This window comes from Mauremys mutica, chromosome 6 (assembly GCF_020497125.1).
Source record: "Mauremys mutica isolate MM-2020 ecotype Southern chromosome 6, ASM2049712v1, whole genome shotgun sequence".
NCBI classification, from domain to species: domain Eukaryota; kingdom Metazoa; phylum Chordata; order Testudines; family Geoemydidae; genus Mauremys; species Mauremys mutica.
The window spans coordinates 44488753-44506837 of NC_059077.1; the positions used below are offsets into that span (position 1 = coordinate 44488753).

At 43.7% G+C, this 18085-nt stretch overlaps 1 protein-coding gene across 15 annotated transcripts in view; it reads right to left on the reverse strand.

Annotated features, from left to right (window-relative positions):
- The window catches only part of SV2C (synaptic vesicle glycoprotein 2C), a 312143-nt gene that overhangs the window by 70564 nt on the left and 223494 nt on the right, over window positions 1-18085 (reverse strand). For all 15 annotated transcript variants that reach the window (XM_045021369.1, XM_045021381.1, XM_045021379.1 and 12 more), the window contains one exon: window positions 11151-11302. In XM_045021369.1, coding sequence (XP_044877304.1) covers window positions 11151-11302 — 152 coding nt within the window. The remainder of the gene's footprint in view (window positions 1-11150; window positions 11303-18085) is intronic.

Below are 18085 nucleotides of genomic sequence, written 5' to 3' on the forward strand. Positions count from 1 at the left end.
ATTTTCTTCTACATTCATGCTTTTTCTTGTAGTTTAAAATTTTTATAAACTCTTAATTGTGTTTTGTTTGTGCCTTTCTTCTATTTAGGGCTGTCAATTAATTGCATTTAATGCATGTGATAAATGCAAAACAAACTAGATTAAAAAAGTCACAATTAATTGCAATTTTAATCACACCATTAAACAATAACAGAATACCAATTTAAATTGATTATAAATATTTTTGGATGTTTTTCTACATTTTCAAATACACCGGACTCTCGCTAGAACGCGCGTCTATATAGCACAAATTTGCACAGAACATGGTCGCGGCCATGGATCCCAAATTTAATTACTTTAATTGCAATTCATTTTAACGCGGTCCCCTCTATAATGTGGTCCTCATGTTAATGCGGTACCACGCATGGATCCCAAATCCCACGTTCTAGCGAGGGTTCGGTGTATACTGATTTCAGTGACAACACAGAATACAAAGTGCACAATGCTCACTTAATATTATTTTTGATTACAAATATTTGTACTGTAAAAAAGATAAATAAAAGAAATAGTATTTTTCAATTCACGTCATACAAGTCCACTCAGTCCTACTTCTTGTTCAGCCAATCACTAAGACAAACAAGTTTGTTTATATTTACTAGAAATAATGCAGCCTGCTTCTTATTTACAGTGTCACCTGAAAGTGAGAACAGGCATTCGCATGGCACTGTTGTAGCTGGCGTTGCAAGGTATTTAAGTGCCAGATAAGCTAAACATTTGTATGCCTCTTTATGGTTCAACTTGTAAGCTCAGAATTCCCCCAGGAGTAGACTCTGGAGGCAAATACCTCCAGACAAGAGGGTCCTTCTGTTTCTATGTACCAGCATGACCCCATCTGGGTTCCAAGAGGCTGGGATGGGGACAATAGCTTCCCTCCTCATGTAAATGGTTTGAAAGTGCCATTGCTACCTGTTTATCCAGCGATTCTCTGGGGGCCTAGCTGCCTCCACATGCAGCCTGCCTGTGTATTTATGTAACCCACACACTTTCTGGGTGTGGTGCTCTGTTCTATCTAAGTGGTCTCGGTGCCACTAGAGACAGAGTTAAATGAGTTTTTTTTTTATCAGAGAGGCAAAATGATTACAATGGCTTGGGATGACTCCTCTTAGTTTCTCAGCCCCCAGTTGTGGGGTCATTTGACATTATATTGAAGGAGATATTTGGGAGTAATCCAAATATCCATTTAAATCTGCAATGGAAACAGGAAAACATTTTTTCAGACTTAAGACGGTGCATTATATGAAAACCAAACACAATGCCAAACGTTTACTGCCTTTTGACATTCATTAAAGATATTTACCTTCAAATACTATGCAGAACTGGAAGTTGCACTTTCAAAATCGTGTACAAAATGGCTCATTAACCTTCCTATAAAACCTAGCCTAGTGAAAGTGTAAGTCAATGTCTCCATAGTGACCAGGGGCAGCTCTATGATTTTGCCGCCCCAAGCATGACAGTCAGGCGGCCTTCGGCGGCACGCCCGCGTGGATTCGGCGGTGTTTTTGCGGGTGATCTGCCAGTCCCGTGCCTTTGGCGTACCCACCATCGAATTGCCACTGAAGCTGCTGGTGCCTGGAGCCGCCCCTGATAGTGACCCATGCTGACCTTGTCCATGGGTAGTAATTGTGAACATCTCTTCACAGACGTTTCCACTTCTAATAGCAGCTCTGTGACATGAACTCCTCTTTCAGGGACCCTAGGCAAGTCCACATTCATTTTCAGTTTTAATACAAAGGACAACAATTATAAATTAACAAAGCCCTTCAACAGAGGAACTAGCACTTAGAGCGGAGATTATGAGGGACCTGAAGCAGTGATCTTTCAACACAGGGTCCCTGAAGTACTACATCAGTTCCACCTTATGATCTTTTTATTAATGAAAGTTTTGCTTCGATTTTACCCTATTAGCACATTGTTGGTTGTGTTAACAATGAGAGGTTGGTGCCAAAGCACTATTAACTTGTTCTACTTTGCCTTTTGATAGCCCCCTGCCTAGCCTCCAGGAATTATCATGCTGCTTGAACAGAAAAAGAGACAAGTTATTGCATATATGCCATGTCATTTTCTTTCTCTCCTGACAAAAAGCGAAGGCTAGATGCTGAGCTCGTGTAAACTGACATTGCTCCACTGCCAGCAATGAAGCTATGCTGACTCACAGCAGCTGAGGATCTCCCCTTTTTTCAGAAGTGTCTTATATAAGAGTGTGTACTTCTGAAAGGTGTACACTGCTGAGAAAAAAAGGTTCTACCCTCTCCTTCTAGTTACCCTCTTTTTATACCTGCAATACAAGCAGGGACAGCTCCAGGCACCAGCACGCCAAGCGCGTGCCTGGGGCGGCAAGCCACAGGGGGCGCTCTGCTGGTCGCCGCAAGGGCGGCAGGCAGGTTGCCTTCGGCGGCATGCCTGCGGAGGGTCCGCTGGTCCTCCTGCAGGCTGCCGCCGAATCCGTGGGACCGGGGACCTCCCACAGGCGTGCCGCCGAATCCGCGGGACTGGGGACCTCCCACAGGCAAGCTGCCAAAGGCAGCCTGCCTGCCATGCTTGGGGCAGCAAAATACCTAGAGCCGCCCCTGAATACAAGTATCTACCACGGCTGTCAGCTAATGCGTTTTTAAATGAGCTAACACCTATTAGGTTTGATTCTTCTCTCTCTTAGGCCTGGTCTACACTAGGACTTTAATTCGAATTTAGCAGCGTTAATTCGAACTAACCGCTCAACCGTCCACACCAGGAAGCCATTTAATTCGAACTAGAGGGCTCTTTAGTTCGAATTTGGTACTCCACCCCGGCAGGTGGAGTAACGCTAAATTCGACATGGCTAGTTCGAATTAGGCTAGGTGTGGATGCATATCGAACTTAGTAGCTCCGGGAGCTATCCCACACTGCACCACTCTGTTGACGCTCTGGACAGCAGCCCGAGCTTGGATTCTCTGCCCAGCCACACAGGAAATGACCCACGAAAATTTGAATTCATTTTCCTGTCTGGGCGGTTTGAATCTGACGTTCTGGTTGCACATCGGGGCGAGCTCCGCAGCACCGGCAGCAATGCAGAGCTCTCCAGCAGAGGAGTTCATGTAATCTCTGAATAGAAAGAGGGACCCGGCATAGACTGACCGGGAACTCTTCGATCTGATCGGTGTGTGGGGCGAGGAGTCTGTGCTTTCGGAGCTGCGCTCCAACGAACGGAATGCAAAGACCTACGAGAAGGTCTCCAAAGCCATGATCCAGACAGAGGATACAGCCGTCATGCAACGCAGCGCCGCGTGAAAATCAAGGACCCCAGACAAGCCTACCAAAAAATCAAAGCGGCCAACGGACGCTACGGAGCCTGCCACCACTGCCCCACCAGTGACCATGGACTCTGATGATGGGACAGTGTCGACGGACAGTTCCTCGACGATGTTCACGGACGGGGAAGATGAGGAAGGGTTTGTGGAGGACGAGGCAGGCGATAGCGCTTACAACGCTGGTTTCCCCGACAGCCAGGATCTATTCATCACCATCACGGAGATCCCCTACCAACCCTCCCCGGCCAGGAACCCGGATCCTGAATCAGGGGTAGGATCTGTCGGTAAGTGCTTTAACCATGTTAACTTTTATTCTTAATATAACAGGAATCTGAAGTGTGTGAAAAGGAGGTCTCTGTATATATGGTGATAGAACAGAAATCCTCCTGGGAGAATGCCACGAAGCTCTCCTGCCGTTAATCGATAAGCATCAGCAGGAGGTTCCTGGGGAGAGCTGCCTTATTGGGTGCTCCGTGGTAGCACACTTTTCCGCGCGAGGCTTTCACGCGGTATTCAGGGAGCACTGCCTCCCAGAGCACGGCTGCATAGGTCCGTGGTTCGTGCTAGATTTCACGCAGCATGCGCTCTCTATCTCCTTCAGTGCCCGTCCTCACGGTGATCTCGCTCGGAGACTCCTGCATCTAAGTAGGGGAAGAAATGTTACGTTACGCCTGGTCCAAAGTATTTTTAATAAATAAACGGACAGACGGCATAGCACAGACTCAGCACGCAGCTGCGTGACGAGCGTAACGGAAAGCCAAAGAATCAAATGGACGCTCATGGAGGGAGGGGGGAACGAGGACGCAAGGTATCCCACAGTTCCTGCTGTCTCCGAAAAGCATTTGCATTCTTGGCTGATCTCCAAATGCTTCTAGGGTCAAACACAGTGTCCGCGGTGGGTCGGGGCATAGCTCGGCAATTTACGCAGCCCCCCGACCCCCAGAAGTTAAAGGGAAAACAATCCTCTGTTGACTCTTTTACATGTCACCGTATCTGTACTGAATGCTGCAGATAGACGCGATGGTGCAGCACTCAACACCAACATCCTTGCTCCCCCCACGCTATGGATGGCTGATGATGAGGATGCATTTCCATCTTTTTGTACCATCAGCCTATTGGCACATGGGGCAGTGCAAAAGGGCTGGTAACCATGACAACCGTACCAACTTGCTTGGGACCGGTCGGTCAAGGCCGCCTGTTGCTAATTTTTCATGGTAGATGGTGCAGTATGGCTGGTAACCGTCCTCATCATTGCAACAGGGGGCTGAGCTCCATCAGCCCCCACCCTTCATTGTAAAGAAAAGATTCAATTGCCCCTGGACTAGCAGAGGGATGAGTGGCTCCCTCCTCCACACCCCTTAATGTCATCTCTGGACTATCATTGCAGCTGGAGGCTTCCTTCCACTCATTTCTCACAAACGACTACCTGTGTCTTGTTCATGCATTCTATATTACTTCATCACACAAGTGGGGGGACAATGGTATTGGAACCCAGGAAGGCTGGGGGAAGAACGGAATGAACAGCTGGGGTTGTTTCAGGAGCACACCCTGTGAATAGCGTTCAGCTCAAAATTTATGCAGGATTGGACAGAGAGCAGCTGTGGTCTCTGGTTGTATGATACAGTGGTTCTCTAGTACACTTGCCCATAATCTAGGCAGGACTGATTCTATTTTTAGATACCCAAAAAGGAGGGATTGACTCGGGGAGTCATTCCCAAATTTTGCTTTTGCGCCCCTGGCTGATCGACCAGGGGCACTTATGACAGCACCAAATGGCGCAGTGCAAAAGGACAGGTAACCATGACCATCTTATTACCGTCTTCTTACCAGTTCATGGTATGGTAGACGGTGCAGTATGCCTGGTAACCATCGCTGCTATCATGCAAAAGCATAAGCATGCTGCTGTGTAGCGCTGCTGGTCCGCCTCTGTCAGCGGCATCCAGTACACATACGGTGACATATACAAAAGGCAAAATAGGGTCCATTGTTGCCACGCTATGGCGTGTGCCAGGGCATTTCATGGAAAACGTGCTCGAAATGATTGTCTGCCATTGCTTTCCCGGAGGAAGGAATGACTGGCGACATTTACCCAGAATCCACCGCGCAAATGATTTGTGCAACAGCAGGCACAGGGGTCTCAACAAAAAATTCACAGAGACAGCCTAGACTCAGTTAATTGTTCGCAAAAAAGTATCATTGCAAGGAATTAACTAACTGTTTCCCATCTCACAGCTTCCACTGTCTCCAGACCTGCCACAGCATCCACCTCGCAGAGGCTGGCGAAGATTAGGCGGCGAAAGAAAAAGACAAGGGACACGATTTTCGATGAATGTGTGGGCTGCTACCTAGCCGAGGCGGACCAGCAGAGGCAGTGGAGGGAGAACGTCTCTCTGTACCAGCGCTCACACAGCGAATGGGAGGAGAGGTGGCGTGAGGAACACAAGCAGGCGACTCAAGCAATGCTTGTACTACTGAGGGAGCAAACGGACACGCTCCGGCGACTTGTGTATGTTCTGCAGGACCGCTGCAGGACAGAGCCCCCGGCAGTATCTCTGCAACTGCCCTCCCCCGCCACAAAGTCACATTCCCCCTCACCTCAAATAACCAGGAGGATGCCCGCCCTGGGCCGTGAATACTGTCACTGCACCCCAGCAGAGTGCTCAAGTAACCAAAAGCTCTCCTACCCTACATTTGCATAAGTCCTTCCCTTCCGGACTCAAACAAGTCCCAATCCCAGTCCCATCCCATAACTGTGTACTTAAGTAATAAAAATACTTTGCTGTTAAGTACTGTTTCCGTCATGTTTCTTCACTGAAGACTGTGTTTGAATGGGGTGCGTGGGGAAGTGCGTTGCTAATTGCATAGGACAGGCACCTTTCGCAGGGTACAGACACGGGGGCCGGATCAGCAGCGGGTAACACACACAGTGCAGTCAGCAGGCACCGTGGTCGGTATGGGAGGTGGTTTCCAGGTTCTGTGTGGGCGGTGGGGATGTGACTTTTTAGCGGGGGAGGGCAGGTACAGATCTTATACAGCGGTCCTTGTCGTGGACCGCTGAGTCACGCAGCAGAGGAATCTGTATCCGTCCTCCTCCGCCACAAGGCCACATAGCCCCCCGCACACAGAATCCCAAAAAGGAGGGATGGCAGGCTCCGTTGAAACAAGCAGTCCGGCAATGCGGACCGCTGTAGGAGCAGGAGCCTGTCATTCCTTGAGTTTAGAGGCGGTCTTTACATCAGCGCACACCCTACCCACCGCAGTCTGCGTTCCAGTTTCGACCCTTTAACGAAAAGTCATGAATAAAGAAACCTCTCCTCAGTAACAGTGTGACATGTATTTTATTTTTACACGTGTCTTGGAAGTGGAGGAAACGGGGAGAACGGGGTATTTAACCGAAGAGGAGAGTCAACAGTAACTGGGTAAAGAAACAGGGGCAGGTTCAGCTTCTCTGTAAAGAAACTGAACAGTCACAGGTCACGCTGCTCGCTGGTATTTGAAGAGTTCCTTGTCGCTGTCCCAGGCGCCTGTATAGGGCTTCATGAGCAAGTGCATTAGCGGGCAGGCTGGGTCACCGAGGATCACTATAGGCAAATGCACATCCACAACAGTTATTTCGTGGTACGGGAAGAAACTACCTTCCAGCAGGCGTCTGAGCAGCCCACAGTTCCTGAGAACACACGCATCAGGAACCTTGCCCGGCCATACGACGTTCATGTTGGTAAAACGTCCCCTATGGTCCCCCAGTGCTTGCAGAACCATTGAAAAGTAGCCCAATTTCTCAGCAGCTGAATGTGGAAGAGGTGGACGATAAAGTGCGAGGAGGAGAAAACGGCGAGGATCGCAGCGGGCTCCATGCTTGCAGTGCTGTGGCGTCCACGCTGTCACTGACCAGAAAAGTGCACGAACAGATTGCCCGCAGGCGCTTTCAGGGAGGGAGGGAGTGAGGGCGTGATTGACGGTTCAATGACGACAGTTACCCAAAACCACCCTCGACACATTTTTTCCCCCAGCAGGCATTGGGGGCTCTACCCAGCATTCCAATGGGCAGCGGGGACTGCGGGAACTGTGGGATAGCTTCCCACAGTGCACCGCTTCGAAAGTCGACGCCGGCCCCGTTAATGTGGACTCAGAAGTTCGAATTAGTGTATTTAGTATGGATACACAAATTCGACTTCATAAGGTCGAATCCACAAATTCGAATTAAGTAGATTCAAAATAGTCCTGTAGTGTAGACAAGGCCTTACACTAGTGTAAATCAGGAATAATTCCAGTGAAGTCAATGAAGTTACTCTGATTTTGAACAGGTGCAACTGCATTCATTTCCATGGAATTACGTCTGATTTACATTTGTATAAGGGAACAATCACGCCTCGTGCACACACCGTGGCCTGGCCTACACTAAATTTTTGCTGGCTTAGCTATGTTGATTGGGAGTGTGAAGAAAAAGGCACACACCTAACTGACTTTGCTATGCTGGCAAATGCCATAGGGTAGACACAGTTATACTGGCAAAAAAGTTTGTTTGCTGTTATAGCTTATTTTGTTCAGGGAGCTAGGATAAGCTATACCAGCAAAATAATTCTTTTGCTGATATAAGCTCACTAGGAGGGTTTGCCAGTATAGCTGTATCATTGTAACGATGTTAACAAACCCTTCCTCGCTTAGACAAGGTCCACATGAAAAGCAAAAAGCAGAGAAATGCCTCCAGTCTAAATAAATAGATTACTGAAGTGGGTGGATTGGGCTATTTAGAATTCTGATTTGCTTCCTGGTAGGTGAAGATATAATGTTGAGGATGACTGGAAAGTATTTTGGGGGACAACTGAAGATTTTGGACCACTTCTGGGGGAAATGTAGAATTTATAAAAGAGAAAATACCAATACATGTCGTCTGTTTGACCCAAACCAATGTCAAAAGGGTAAATCATTTAGAAATTAATTTATCAAACTTGTTTCAAAATAAAAAGGGAGGAAATCTTGAAACACAAAGCACTTCTCTTTCCTTGTTTCTTTTCTTTCTCTTTCCTCCTCCTTGGGTGCCATTTTGGAAAGAGGATTGGGGGGGGCGGGAATAATGTTGTTCAGCAGATTTATGTGTGTTTGTGTTGCCATTCTGTTCTTTCCTAGTCCTCTGAAATACCCTCCCTGTCTTCAGTCTCACTGCCCACTATATTATTTTCTCTCTCATTGATATCTATTATTTTATAGCACCTGTAATGGTGCTAAATGCTTCACAGAAGGCCTGGTCCCTGAAGCCTGAATCAAAGGTGTCATACAAGTGGGAGCAATGAATAGTATGACTCTGATGAAACAGGAAGACCAAGATTTGCAGCAATATGATCATGTTATTACTCACCCAAATGCACATCTTAGTGGTTCAAGTTTTTTTTTTAACATTACACCTACATGTGATAAATGTATTTATCATGCACATTTGTGAAGGGGATATACTAGGAACAAGTTGGTGTCTGGAGAGCACTGCACTCTGGCAATCCCCAACTGGCAGATGCTTTCCCAGAGACCACTGCCAGGTGGAGCATATTAAAGCAAACCCCAGACTGCCCTAACATGTGGCAAGCCAGGCTGAAAACCAGGGAAGTGTAGCCAGCTTTCCGATGGTTCCACATCTCTACTGCACTCTGCAACGCTGGAAGTGGCAGAGAATCTGGCTCAGTGAGTGATAATGGAGGGCTAGAATTCAGCAAAATACTTTTTGAGTAGAATTTCATTTTAAACATTTGAATCTTAACCTTTCGCAGTGTAGCTGCTTAGTTCTTGTTAATGGCAAGAAGAGTTATGCAGCATGTGTAGATGATATGGACCTCATGGGTTTTAAATGTAATCTAGGTGACAAACAGGATCTTCTAGAAACAGTGGGCCACATCCTTAGCTGGTGTAAATTGCCATAGCTCATTTGATTTCACCGATATGATCCCACTTTTGCAGCAGCTGAGGATCTGTCCCATTGTTTTTAAATTAGCCAGTGGGGTTAAGTAAGTCCGTCTGAGAGTGATGACCCTTGTAAGTCTCCCCACTAAAACCCATACAAATGGTTTTACCAATTTTGCAAAACTGATGTTTGAACAGAAAAGTTTGTGCTTTTTCACTGTGATGAAGAGAAATTTTTGCTGGCAATTTTTCCCCTTTGCTGTTAGGATCCCCCTTTTATGGAGGGGGAAAAACGCACTGCAAGGTCTAAGCGTTGTGTGGCTGAATCTGAAGAATATCATCCCTCAGAATTTCCTTTTACATTTCTTTTTAGGTCTCCAGCTGAAGTGATACCTCCCAATAACAGGGCAGAAAGGCCTGATTTAGTATGGCTTTCTATTACTGGTGTTCTTCCACTGTTGGAGGATGAGGGGAATTAATTCCCGAGTGTCATTACTTTGGCATACGGGTATGCATTATTATTTGAGATTTGTTTTCATATAAAGTTACAAAACACCATCTCAGGAAAGGTTACTGAGGTATTTCCAGAATCTGCAGTAAAACTAGACAACCTTTTAAAAATCAATTTATCATAATGTTTGCATTTCTGCTTCAAGGTAAGTGTAAGTGAAAGAATAATGTATACTAGAATGAAAAGTTACTTGGTATCCAGAGTACTTTACTAATTGAAAAGTAAAATCAATTCATATACTCTTGCCAGTAATTGTTTTTGAGTTTTGGCAACTCAAGGACTGAGAGGCCGGGTCAGGAACTCAGATTCAGCTTTTCTGTGAGATTCCCTGATTAATTTTAATCCAAGATTCTTTGCTATCTGATTAAGCAGTTTTAGTCTGTATAGTTATGACCCATTCCTCCTTTTCCTTCTCATCACCTGTCCTCATCTCCTTTATGAAAGCCTCAAGAATCCCCTGTTTTCTTCCCTTTACACTCCAACTCTTATGGTCACCATCGTTCTGGCTGAAGAAAATTGGTTAGGATTTCCATTACATCTCATGGCAGTCCTTTAATTGTTTGGAAAGGTGCAATGAGCAACGTTTCTACATCCTGCCTATTCACAAGAGCTTATTTTTAAAGGGCACTGAGCAACCTCTGTGCCCACTGAAGTCTGAGAGTAGTCAATACCTCAAAATCAGGCCCAAGTGCCCAGGAATCAAAACTGTATCTCAATGTTACCTTTTCACTGTGCTATGACTTTCAGGAGCTCTTTCATTATATTGGTATGCATTGTATAGCTGGACGTTTTGTACCTTTTTCAATCTAAAAGTTGTTACATTAGATTGTAGTCCATTCTATTTCTACATTTCTGAAGTACAAGAATAATTTATGGCCAACCAGCCACTGCAGCATTGTCTTCTGAGCTGGAGTTGCAAACATTAATAAGAACCACCTTCCTTGCTCTCCTTTCCGAAGATTTTAAGATCTAATGCCTTACTCTTTTTTTTTTTAAACAAAGAGGATAACTTTTCCCTTCAATCTATTTCAGCAGCAATGGCACAAATACAACACCATTGTTTCAAACTTTTTTTGTATGCTGCAAGTTATTATAATATCTGTTTACTGCAAATACATTTCTTCAGTTTCAGTGATAACATTAATTAAATTACAAGAGATTCCAGTGTATTAAGTTCCAGTCTCATGAGGTTCAGGGACAACTGGCTGAAGAATGAGCAATGGCTGATTTTTGCATGTTTCAATATTTTGTAATTTATGGTCTGATATAATGTTCAACTTGCCTAAAAACAATCAATTAGCCCTTTGTAGTAAGTGGGTCAATATTTTGAATACAAACTCAGAGTACTCACTTTTTCTGATTGTAAAGTGGTTTACTGATTATGTACGATAGGAGTAATACACACGTGGGAAAGACTTGTTTCTTACCATAGTGAGGAATTATTGCCCAAGCCATGGCAGAAGCATAGATGCCTCCAATCATCCAAAACATGCACAGCCAACTTAAGTGTTCACCACGCTTCTCTCGAGCAAGAACTTCAGAAAAATACGAGAACACTGTTGGAACAGCTCCGCCAATCCTAAAGGGAGACACAAACCATGTGTTAAAGACAGAGCAATAGCAAGCCTGAACAAACATCACTACTGTACCTGCTTAGAACCTGAACTAGTATTCTTATCTTTGTTTGTTTTTCTTCAGTACACTGCCACTTTAATAAAGGTCTTTTATGTGCCAAAAGCCTGACTGCAGTGCATTTGAAAACTTTCGGGGAAGCCTCACACTTTTGACACAATTAAATGCATAGATTTTCATGGAAACAGTATGGTCAATGAAGAAGTGCCAGATTAAATTAATTGTCAGTGAGCTGTGTTATAGAGCTTGCAGAATTGTAACCAGCATAACGTTGTGTATTTGACTTAATTTATATGAAAATCCATATGATTATTATGGTAGGATTGGTAGTCTACCAACCTGATGACAAAATTCTCATGTAGTATAGAGAATTTTTTAAAATTAATTTTTGGTAAAATTTTCTGGAGTCATGGTATAAGTAATAGCTGCTCTCCGTCCATTTACTCCTTCCCACCCCAACTCTCCAAGTCTTGACTTCCCTCCTTTAACAGAGGATAGGCAAAAAGGATGTTGAAATTTGCAATATCCCTGATTATTGCATGTATGCTTAAAAAGTGTTATGCAGTTATATTTTGTCTGATTTGCTAGTATCTTATGCTGATTTTTCTCTTTTTGGTCTTTGAGTATTGAATTTTAATTTTGGATGCAATGACTAGAGAGTTGTTATTTTATTTCTCCCTACTGTGCAATACTGTACGTGCTGGTAACTCTTTGACGTTACACAGCAATAAATATTTTATTGCTACCCACAATGTTAGACTCCTATACAGTATTTTTACTGAATGAACAAATGCTAATAAAAAACAAAGTTTAAGAAAATACCCGTGATTAGAACTGAACAGTTTGAAATGAGAACTAAAGGCCTTTTCTTCATTGTAGCATCCTGGCAGTTCTACCCTAGTTAGGCATTTCTAAGGTGCCCATCTTCACAGTAGCTAGGAGACTAGAAGCATCTCCTACCCTATCCAGTTGTTTTAGAGTATGAAATGAATGTTTTTTTATTACAATGAGCATTTCTGAAGCTTGTGCTACCAAGGGCCATACTGCTAAAAAATGATGTCATCTGTGACACCAGCAGTATTAAAATTGGGATCAATAAACCACCATCAATACCAATTTACCAATGAGAAGGAGGAACTTTGTTGTTTAATATTTAAGCAAAATGTTTACTCGTTATGATTGCCAACTTAGATTTAAAACAATGTAAATTGGTTTATTACATCTGATACTAAGCTTGGGTTGTTCTGGGGGTCCAGCGCCAATGACACAAATCAAGCCCCTTTTCTGCAATGTGGCCACTGCCTGCAGACAGCTTAGAAATGTCTATTTAAAACACAATTTTACATAAATTTTACAGTTCATCTATGGTGAAAATATGGACCTCTCAAAAGGCTACAGTGAGAAAAATGGTTCAGCTTTCTTCTATAAAACCTAATAAAATTCAAGATATGCATAATTCTCAGCATTAGATTCAGGCCTTTCATTATTGGTCTTTAGCTCTTTGCTATAGGCCAAAAAGACAGTTAACCTTCTTAAAACTGCAAAATGTTCCATCATGTCCCAGGACTCAAGATTTGTGCTTTCATTTTTCAGTGTTCAAGACAATGTCTATGGGACTTCAAGGAGTATTTTCATATCAGTGAATCTCTCAGAGGACGTGGGATATACTCTGTAAAACAGCTGCAATTCACACCTGGTGAAGTTGCAACTGAATTTCAAGATAAGGGTAAATGCACATTTATGCTGCTCTCACACTGGCTGCTAAAACTGAATGGGAGAAAGAAGCAAGTTTACCAACAGGTTAAAACAAATATTATAGAGGAAAAGAGTAATACAAAAATAAACTTCTGCCCTATGAACATTCAATGCGTTCCAATACAGTTTATTTTAGAAGATGTTAAGGTACTTCACTAAGTGGTTACATGTCTCAAGGGGGTTGTTCTTTTGTTGCTTCCTTCTAGGCATCAATTTGCAAAGGATCCATAATAGACTCTTACATATATTATAAATAGCTCCTGAGATAGACTGAAGCATGCTAGTTCTTAAATTCTCTGCAAAAGTCCTGCTACCCAGATTCATAGCCCCATAAAATACAGCTCTTGCTACAGAGCTAGAAATGTAGTGTGAAATCTTCATCCCCACTCCCATCCTTTTATGGTGGATAAAAGGGCCAGAATGGTGTAAAGGGGACCTTACAGCCTCATACCAATCTGGGTGAGAATCCCCCTGGTATAGACACAGAAGACAATCATAAGGCTGTTCTCCAAGGATCCGCTTTAAGTCCTGGAGTAGGGAACTGCTGTATGTAAGCTTGTGGAAAGCAAGTCAGGGATGAGGCTGCAGCCCACAGTGCTACTGAGATTCTGAGCCTGTGGAGGATGTTGTTAGTTTAGACAGGCCCTCAGAGTTGCCTCAATCAGGCTGGGGTCTAGTCTCCAGAACAGCCCAAGACTGGACATGTACAAAGGTGTCTTAAAGCTGCCATAACCTCCCCTCCTAGTCTGAGGTGGAGCACTGACCCTCACCCCTACAAAAATACCCTGAGTATAGTACTCGCTGTTCAAATTAAGTTCCTTATATTATGTTGGAGAATCACTGGCAGTGGCAGAAACATGTGTTCAACACCTCGTAGGATTAGGCAGGGATATGGAACATGAACTTGTGTTAACTTAGCAATCAAAGTGCTCATCTCTTAGAAACAACACTTTCACTTGGGGCTTGCTTTATCCTGTTTTTTTAACACCATATTTGCTTTGAAAACGAGTTCTTGGCATGGCAGTGATTTTTTCCCTATAATTGATTCTATCCATTAAAGAAGTTTGTGGTGGCCTCTGGGTATATTTAACTGGTATTTACATATTCTGGTCACTCTTCTACTAGTCTTATCACCATATTCTTGCTTCTAAATTTGATTAAATGAGGGTCCAGATTGAAGCAAAAAGGAAAATAGTCACTTCTAAGTTCTTGTCACGTAGTAGAGAACCTAGTCTATATCCACATATTGCAGTTACTATGGTAGTAGTTACAAATTCAGGTAGACTATGCAATGTTGTATTAATAATAAATAGTCATATTTAAGTATTTATATAGAGCTTTGCATGTTCAAATCATTTTACAAAAATTATCTAGTACACAGGGACAGTTCAGGCAAATCTGAGGCCCATGACTATGAAATTCAAGATTCAGCATGTAATCTTATTCCAAATCTCCAAGGCCATGCAAGCTGTGGGGCTCGGAGATTAGCAGAGCTCAAGGCAAGGAAATGTGTCTTGTGTCTAGAATTCATACAAGTGTCTGTGGAGGTTTAGGGGGAAATGGCTGGATGTTTCCTAGTAAACAGAAGGAGGGAGGAACTTGTAATGTGCCATATCCTAGTGTCATGATAAAAGGAGAGAGATCCTGATCCCCGACAAGCAGCTTAAGATCTCACCAGGATGCTCTCTGTCAGCATAAAGCAGCTCAAACTCCTGTGATGAGGTCTACAAACCCAACATAACACACAGGCAGAAAGAGGTTAAGAGCTCTCCCTGCCTGCAGACACCCAAACCAGTCCCACCCTGGCATACCTATGAGAAATAAAGAGGGAGGAACAGGATAAGAAGGGGGCCGAAGAGTATGGGACTTCAAGGGAGCAACAACTCTCTGCCAGTCTTGCAAGGGAGCTAGCAGCCCCTGGAAGTACAAAAGGATGGGGACAGAAGCCCTGAGAGCCAAGGACTTTTTGACTCGTTTATGGACTATGCCTTTACTTAGTTGATTTGATTTAAGCCACTGCTGCTCAGGTCCAGGCCCAACAGAGGTCACTTCAACTGAGGTTTTGAAAAAGACAGTGTCCATTACTACTGATGGGTGGTACCAAAAGTGGGATATCGCTACCACTGAAAAGTGGACAACTCATTAAAAACAAAACAAAAAATTTACAACAAAAAAGTCCCAAATGAAGGTAAATCAGCTTCTACAGTGGCTAGTCAATTCACAAGCACGACAGCAGCAGTGACAACAGCAACTGTTAGAGCAGATGGTGACATACTAGTAACAGTTATTACAATATATGACTGACCTGCTGCCTTTACAAAGCTGCTTGAACCACACCATGGCAGGAGCTGTGCCTACCAAAATTTGGGGAACGTCCCTAGACCTAACATTTCCCAAGATGATGGCAGATGACGATCCCAGGTCCTTCCTGATAATCTTTGAGAGAGTAGCGTTGGCATCCCAATGGCCCTCAGAGCAGTAGGCTATCCAGCGTGCCCCATTTTGGCAGGCGGAGCTCAGGCAGTGTACCAGGACCTGGATTGGTTGGCTGCACACGATTATGAACTCGTGAAGACAGCCATATTGAGCCTGATAAGGCATTAATGAAGAGACCTACCATCAGCTCTTCTGCAACGAGAGATACCCCCAAAGGCCAGGCAATGAGCGGTTGCCCAGAAACTGAAGGACTTCTGGTGGTGCTGGTCAGAAACTCAGATGGGACCCCAGGCAGTGGAGCTGATTGTTGTTGAACAGTTTATACAGATTCTCCCATTGGCAGGCCAAGACTCGGACACTGGCTGGAAACACTGATGGAAGCGATCCACCTCATGGAAGACTACCTGACTGCTCAAGCTGCCTGGGAGCCTCCCACCAAAGAGGCAACGTGGGCCACTACGAGCAACAAGGAAGAGAACCGCACCATGAGGGAGAGATGGGAACTAGGCCAGATAAGGCCCAGGAAGGCCCTAACACCCAGCTGGGTGTCAGAAAGAGCCCACAAGGGTGCCCCGACAAAAGTCCCCCAGGATGACAAACAGACACCCGGAAATATTCAACAAGACCTTCCCCACCTGCTTACACAGGCACAGGGTCGCCTTGAACCTTCACAGGAAGACAATAACCAAAGTCACAGGCCAGGGCAGGGTGCAGTTGTTTGTTTCTCCTGTGGCCAACCGGGAGACTGGAAGTACAAGGGACTTAGATGGAGATGGAAGCCCTGAGGGCCAAGGGCTTTTTGTCTTATTTATGTTATGTTTATGGACTCTACCTTTTTCTAGTTGCTTTGATTTAAACCAATGTTGCCCAGGTCAATGAATGACCCAGGCCACTCAAACTGGGGTTTTGCACAAAGCAGTGACCATCACCACTGAGAACACCACACTGGAGCATGGGCAGCTAACATCACTTTGACATGTCAACCTGCTTTTAGCAGGCTGGATTGCACCCTATGACTTAAAAACCCTGTATAGCTGAAGGTTTGGAAGCATTATTTAAATTTGCCTTGGTAATATATGATAACTCTCCAATGACTTCAGCTGAGATTCGAGATCTTTGCTGGCATAACAGAAAAAAATTTGATCCACTGTATTTTTATAATAAAATTAAAAATGATGTATTAAAGCAGTCTGCTTTGAGTCACCACTAGCCCCTTGGTGAAATTATAAACAGGCGTGAAATTTTGACTACCATGAAGTCAATGGAAGTTTTGCCATTGAATTAAACGTGACCAGGATTTCACCCTGCATTTTACAGGGAATACAAACACCATTTCCCACAGGACACAATATTAAATCTGCTTCAGACAATTAATTAGCTGAACAAAGTATGCTATGTGCCCTTGTTAAATTTATGAATTATGTTGTTAATCCTCATTTGTAAAATAAACATCAGGCACCAAAATGTATATCTCTTCACACACACACACACACACACACACACACACACACTTCTATTTTTTTCTATACTGAACTGAAAAGACTTGGCCCTAGCTTAAAAATGCTGGTTATTCTGACAGCAGGGTGGACTGATTTAAATCATGATTGAAATCACCTGATTTTAAAAAAACAACAATGTTGATTTAAATATGTCTGAGGCTTCATAAAACCAGTTTGAAAAATTGTGCAATTTATTGCAATTTTAGATTGAAATTTATAATGAACTAAATTATAAATGCTTTCTAAAAAATGTCTCTACTATTAGGGTATCTTATCTGAATATTATAAAATTTCTATAGGCAAAGAACAACATATCAAAAAGTAATGCTGTGATCCTACAAACACTTAAGGAGGTTCATAACTTTACACACATGAATAGTTCCATTGACCTCAAAGTGCATAAGTGTTCACAGCATCAGGAGCTAAAGCCTAAATCTGTATTTTTGTTTAAAACTTTTCTCTTGGTGGCATAAAATCTTTATCACTTCAACACAAAATTGCTTCAGTTTTAATAGTGGACAATTACTTACATTTTCACTACATAAACAAAGTTACTGTGAACTTTCAATACCTTGCCCTAAGCACTTCAGCTTTCTTGACTAGTGGAAGTTCAATATATTGCCCTAAAAAAAGGACTGAGACTTTGAAGTTGATGCAGTATTCTGTGGGAGGCGAGTGACACGAGCAAGAAACGGAGTGGGGTGGCGACACCCCAGATTGCTGAGGAAGCACATAGCTGTATTTTGTAATATTCCCAGGCATAGTGCTTACAAGTCCAGCTGGGAAGTAATGAAGGCATGCACTGCTGTAGTCCAGTTGGGTGGTAATGAAGGCATGTTTTATCAAGACAAGGTCATCATCTGCAAGAATGAGACAGTCTTCTAGCCAGTTGGAGTCCTGCTCTTGGGGATTTTCATTACAGTAGATATGTCCTTCCTAAAAATATTACATGCACTTCTGAGCACTGCCTCATGAATTCATTCACTAAGAGTGTTACAAAATTTATACCATTTGGATAAGTGCTAGACATAATGGGTTAA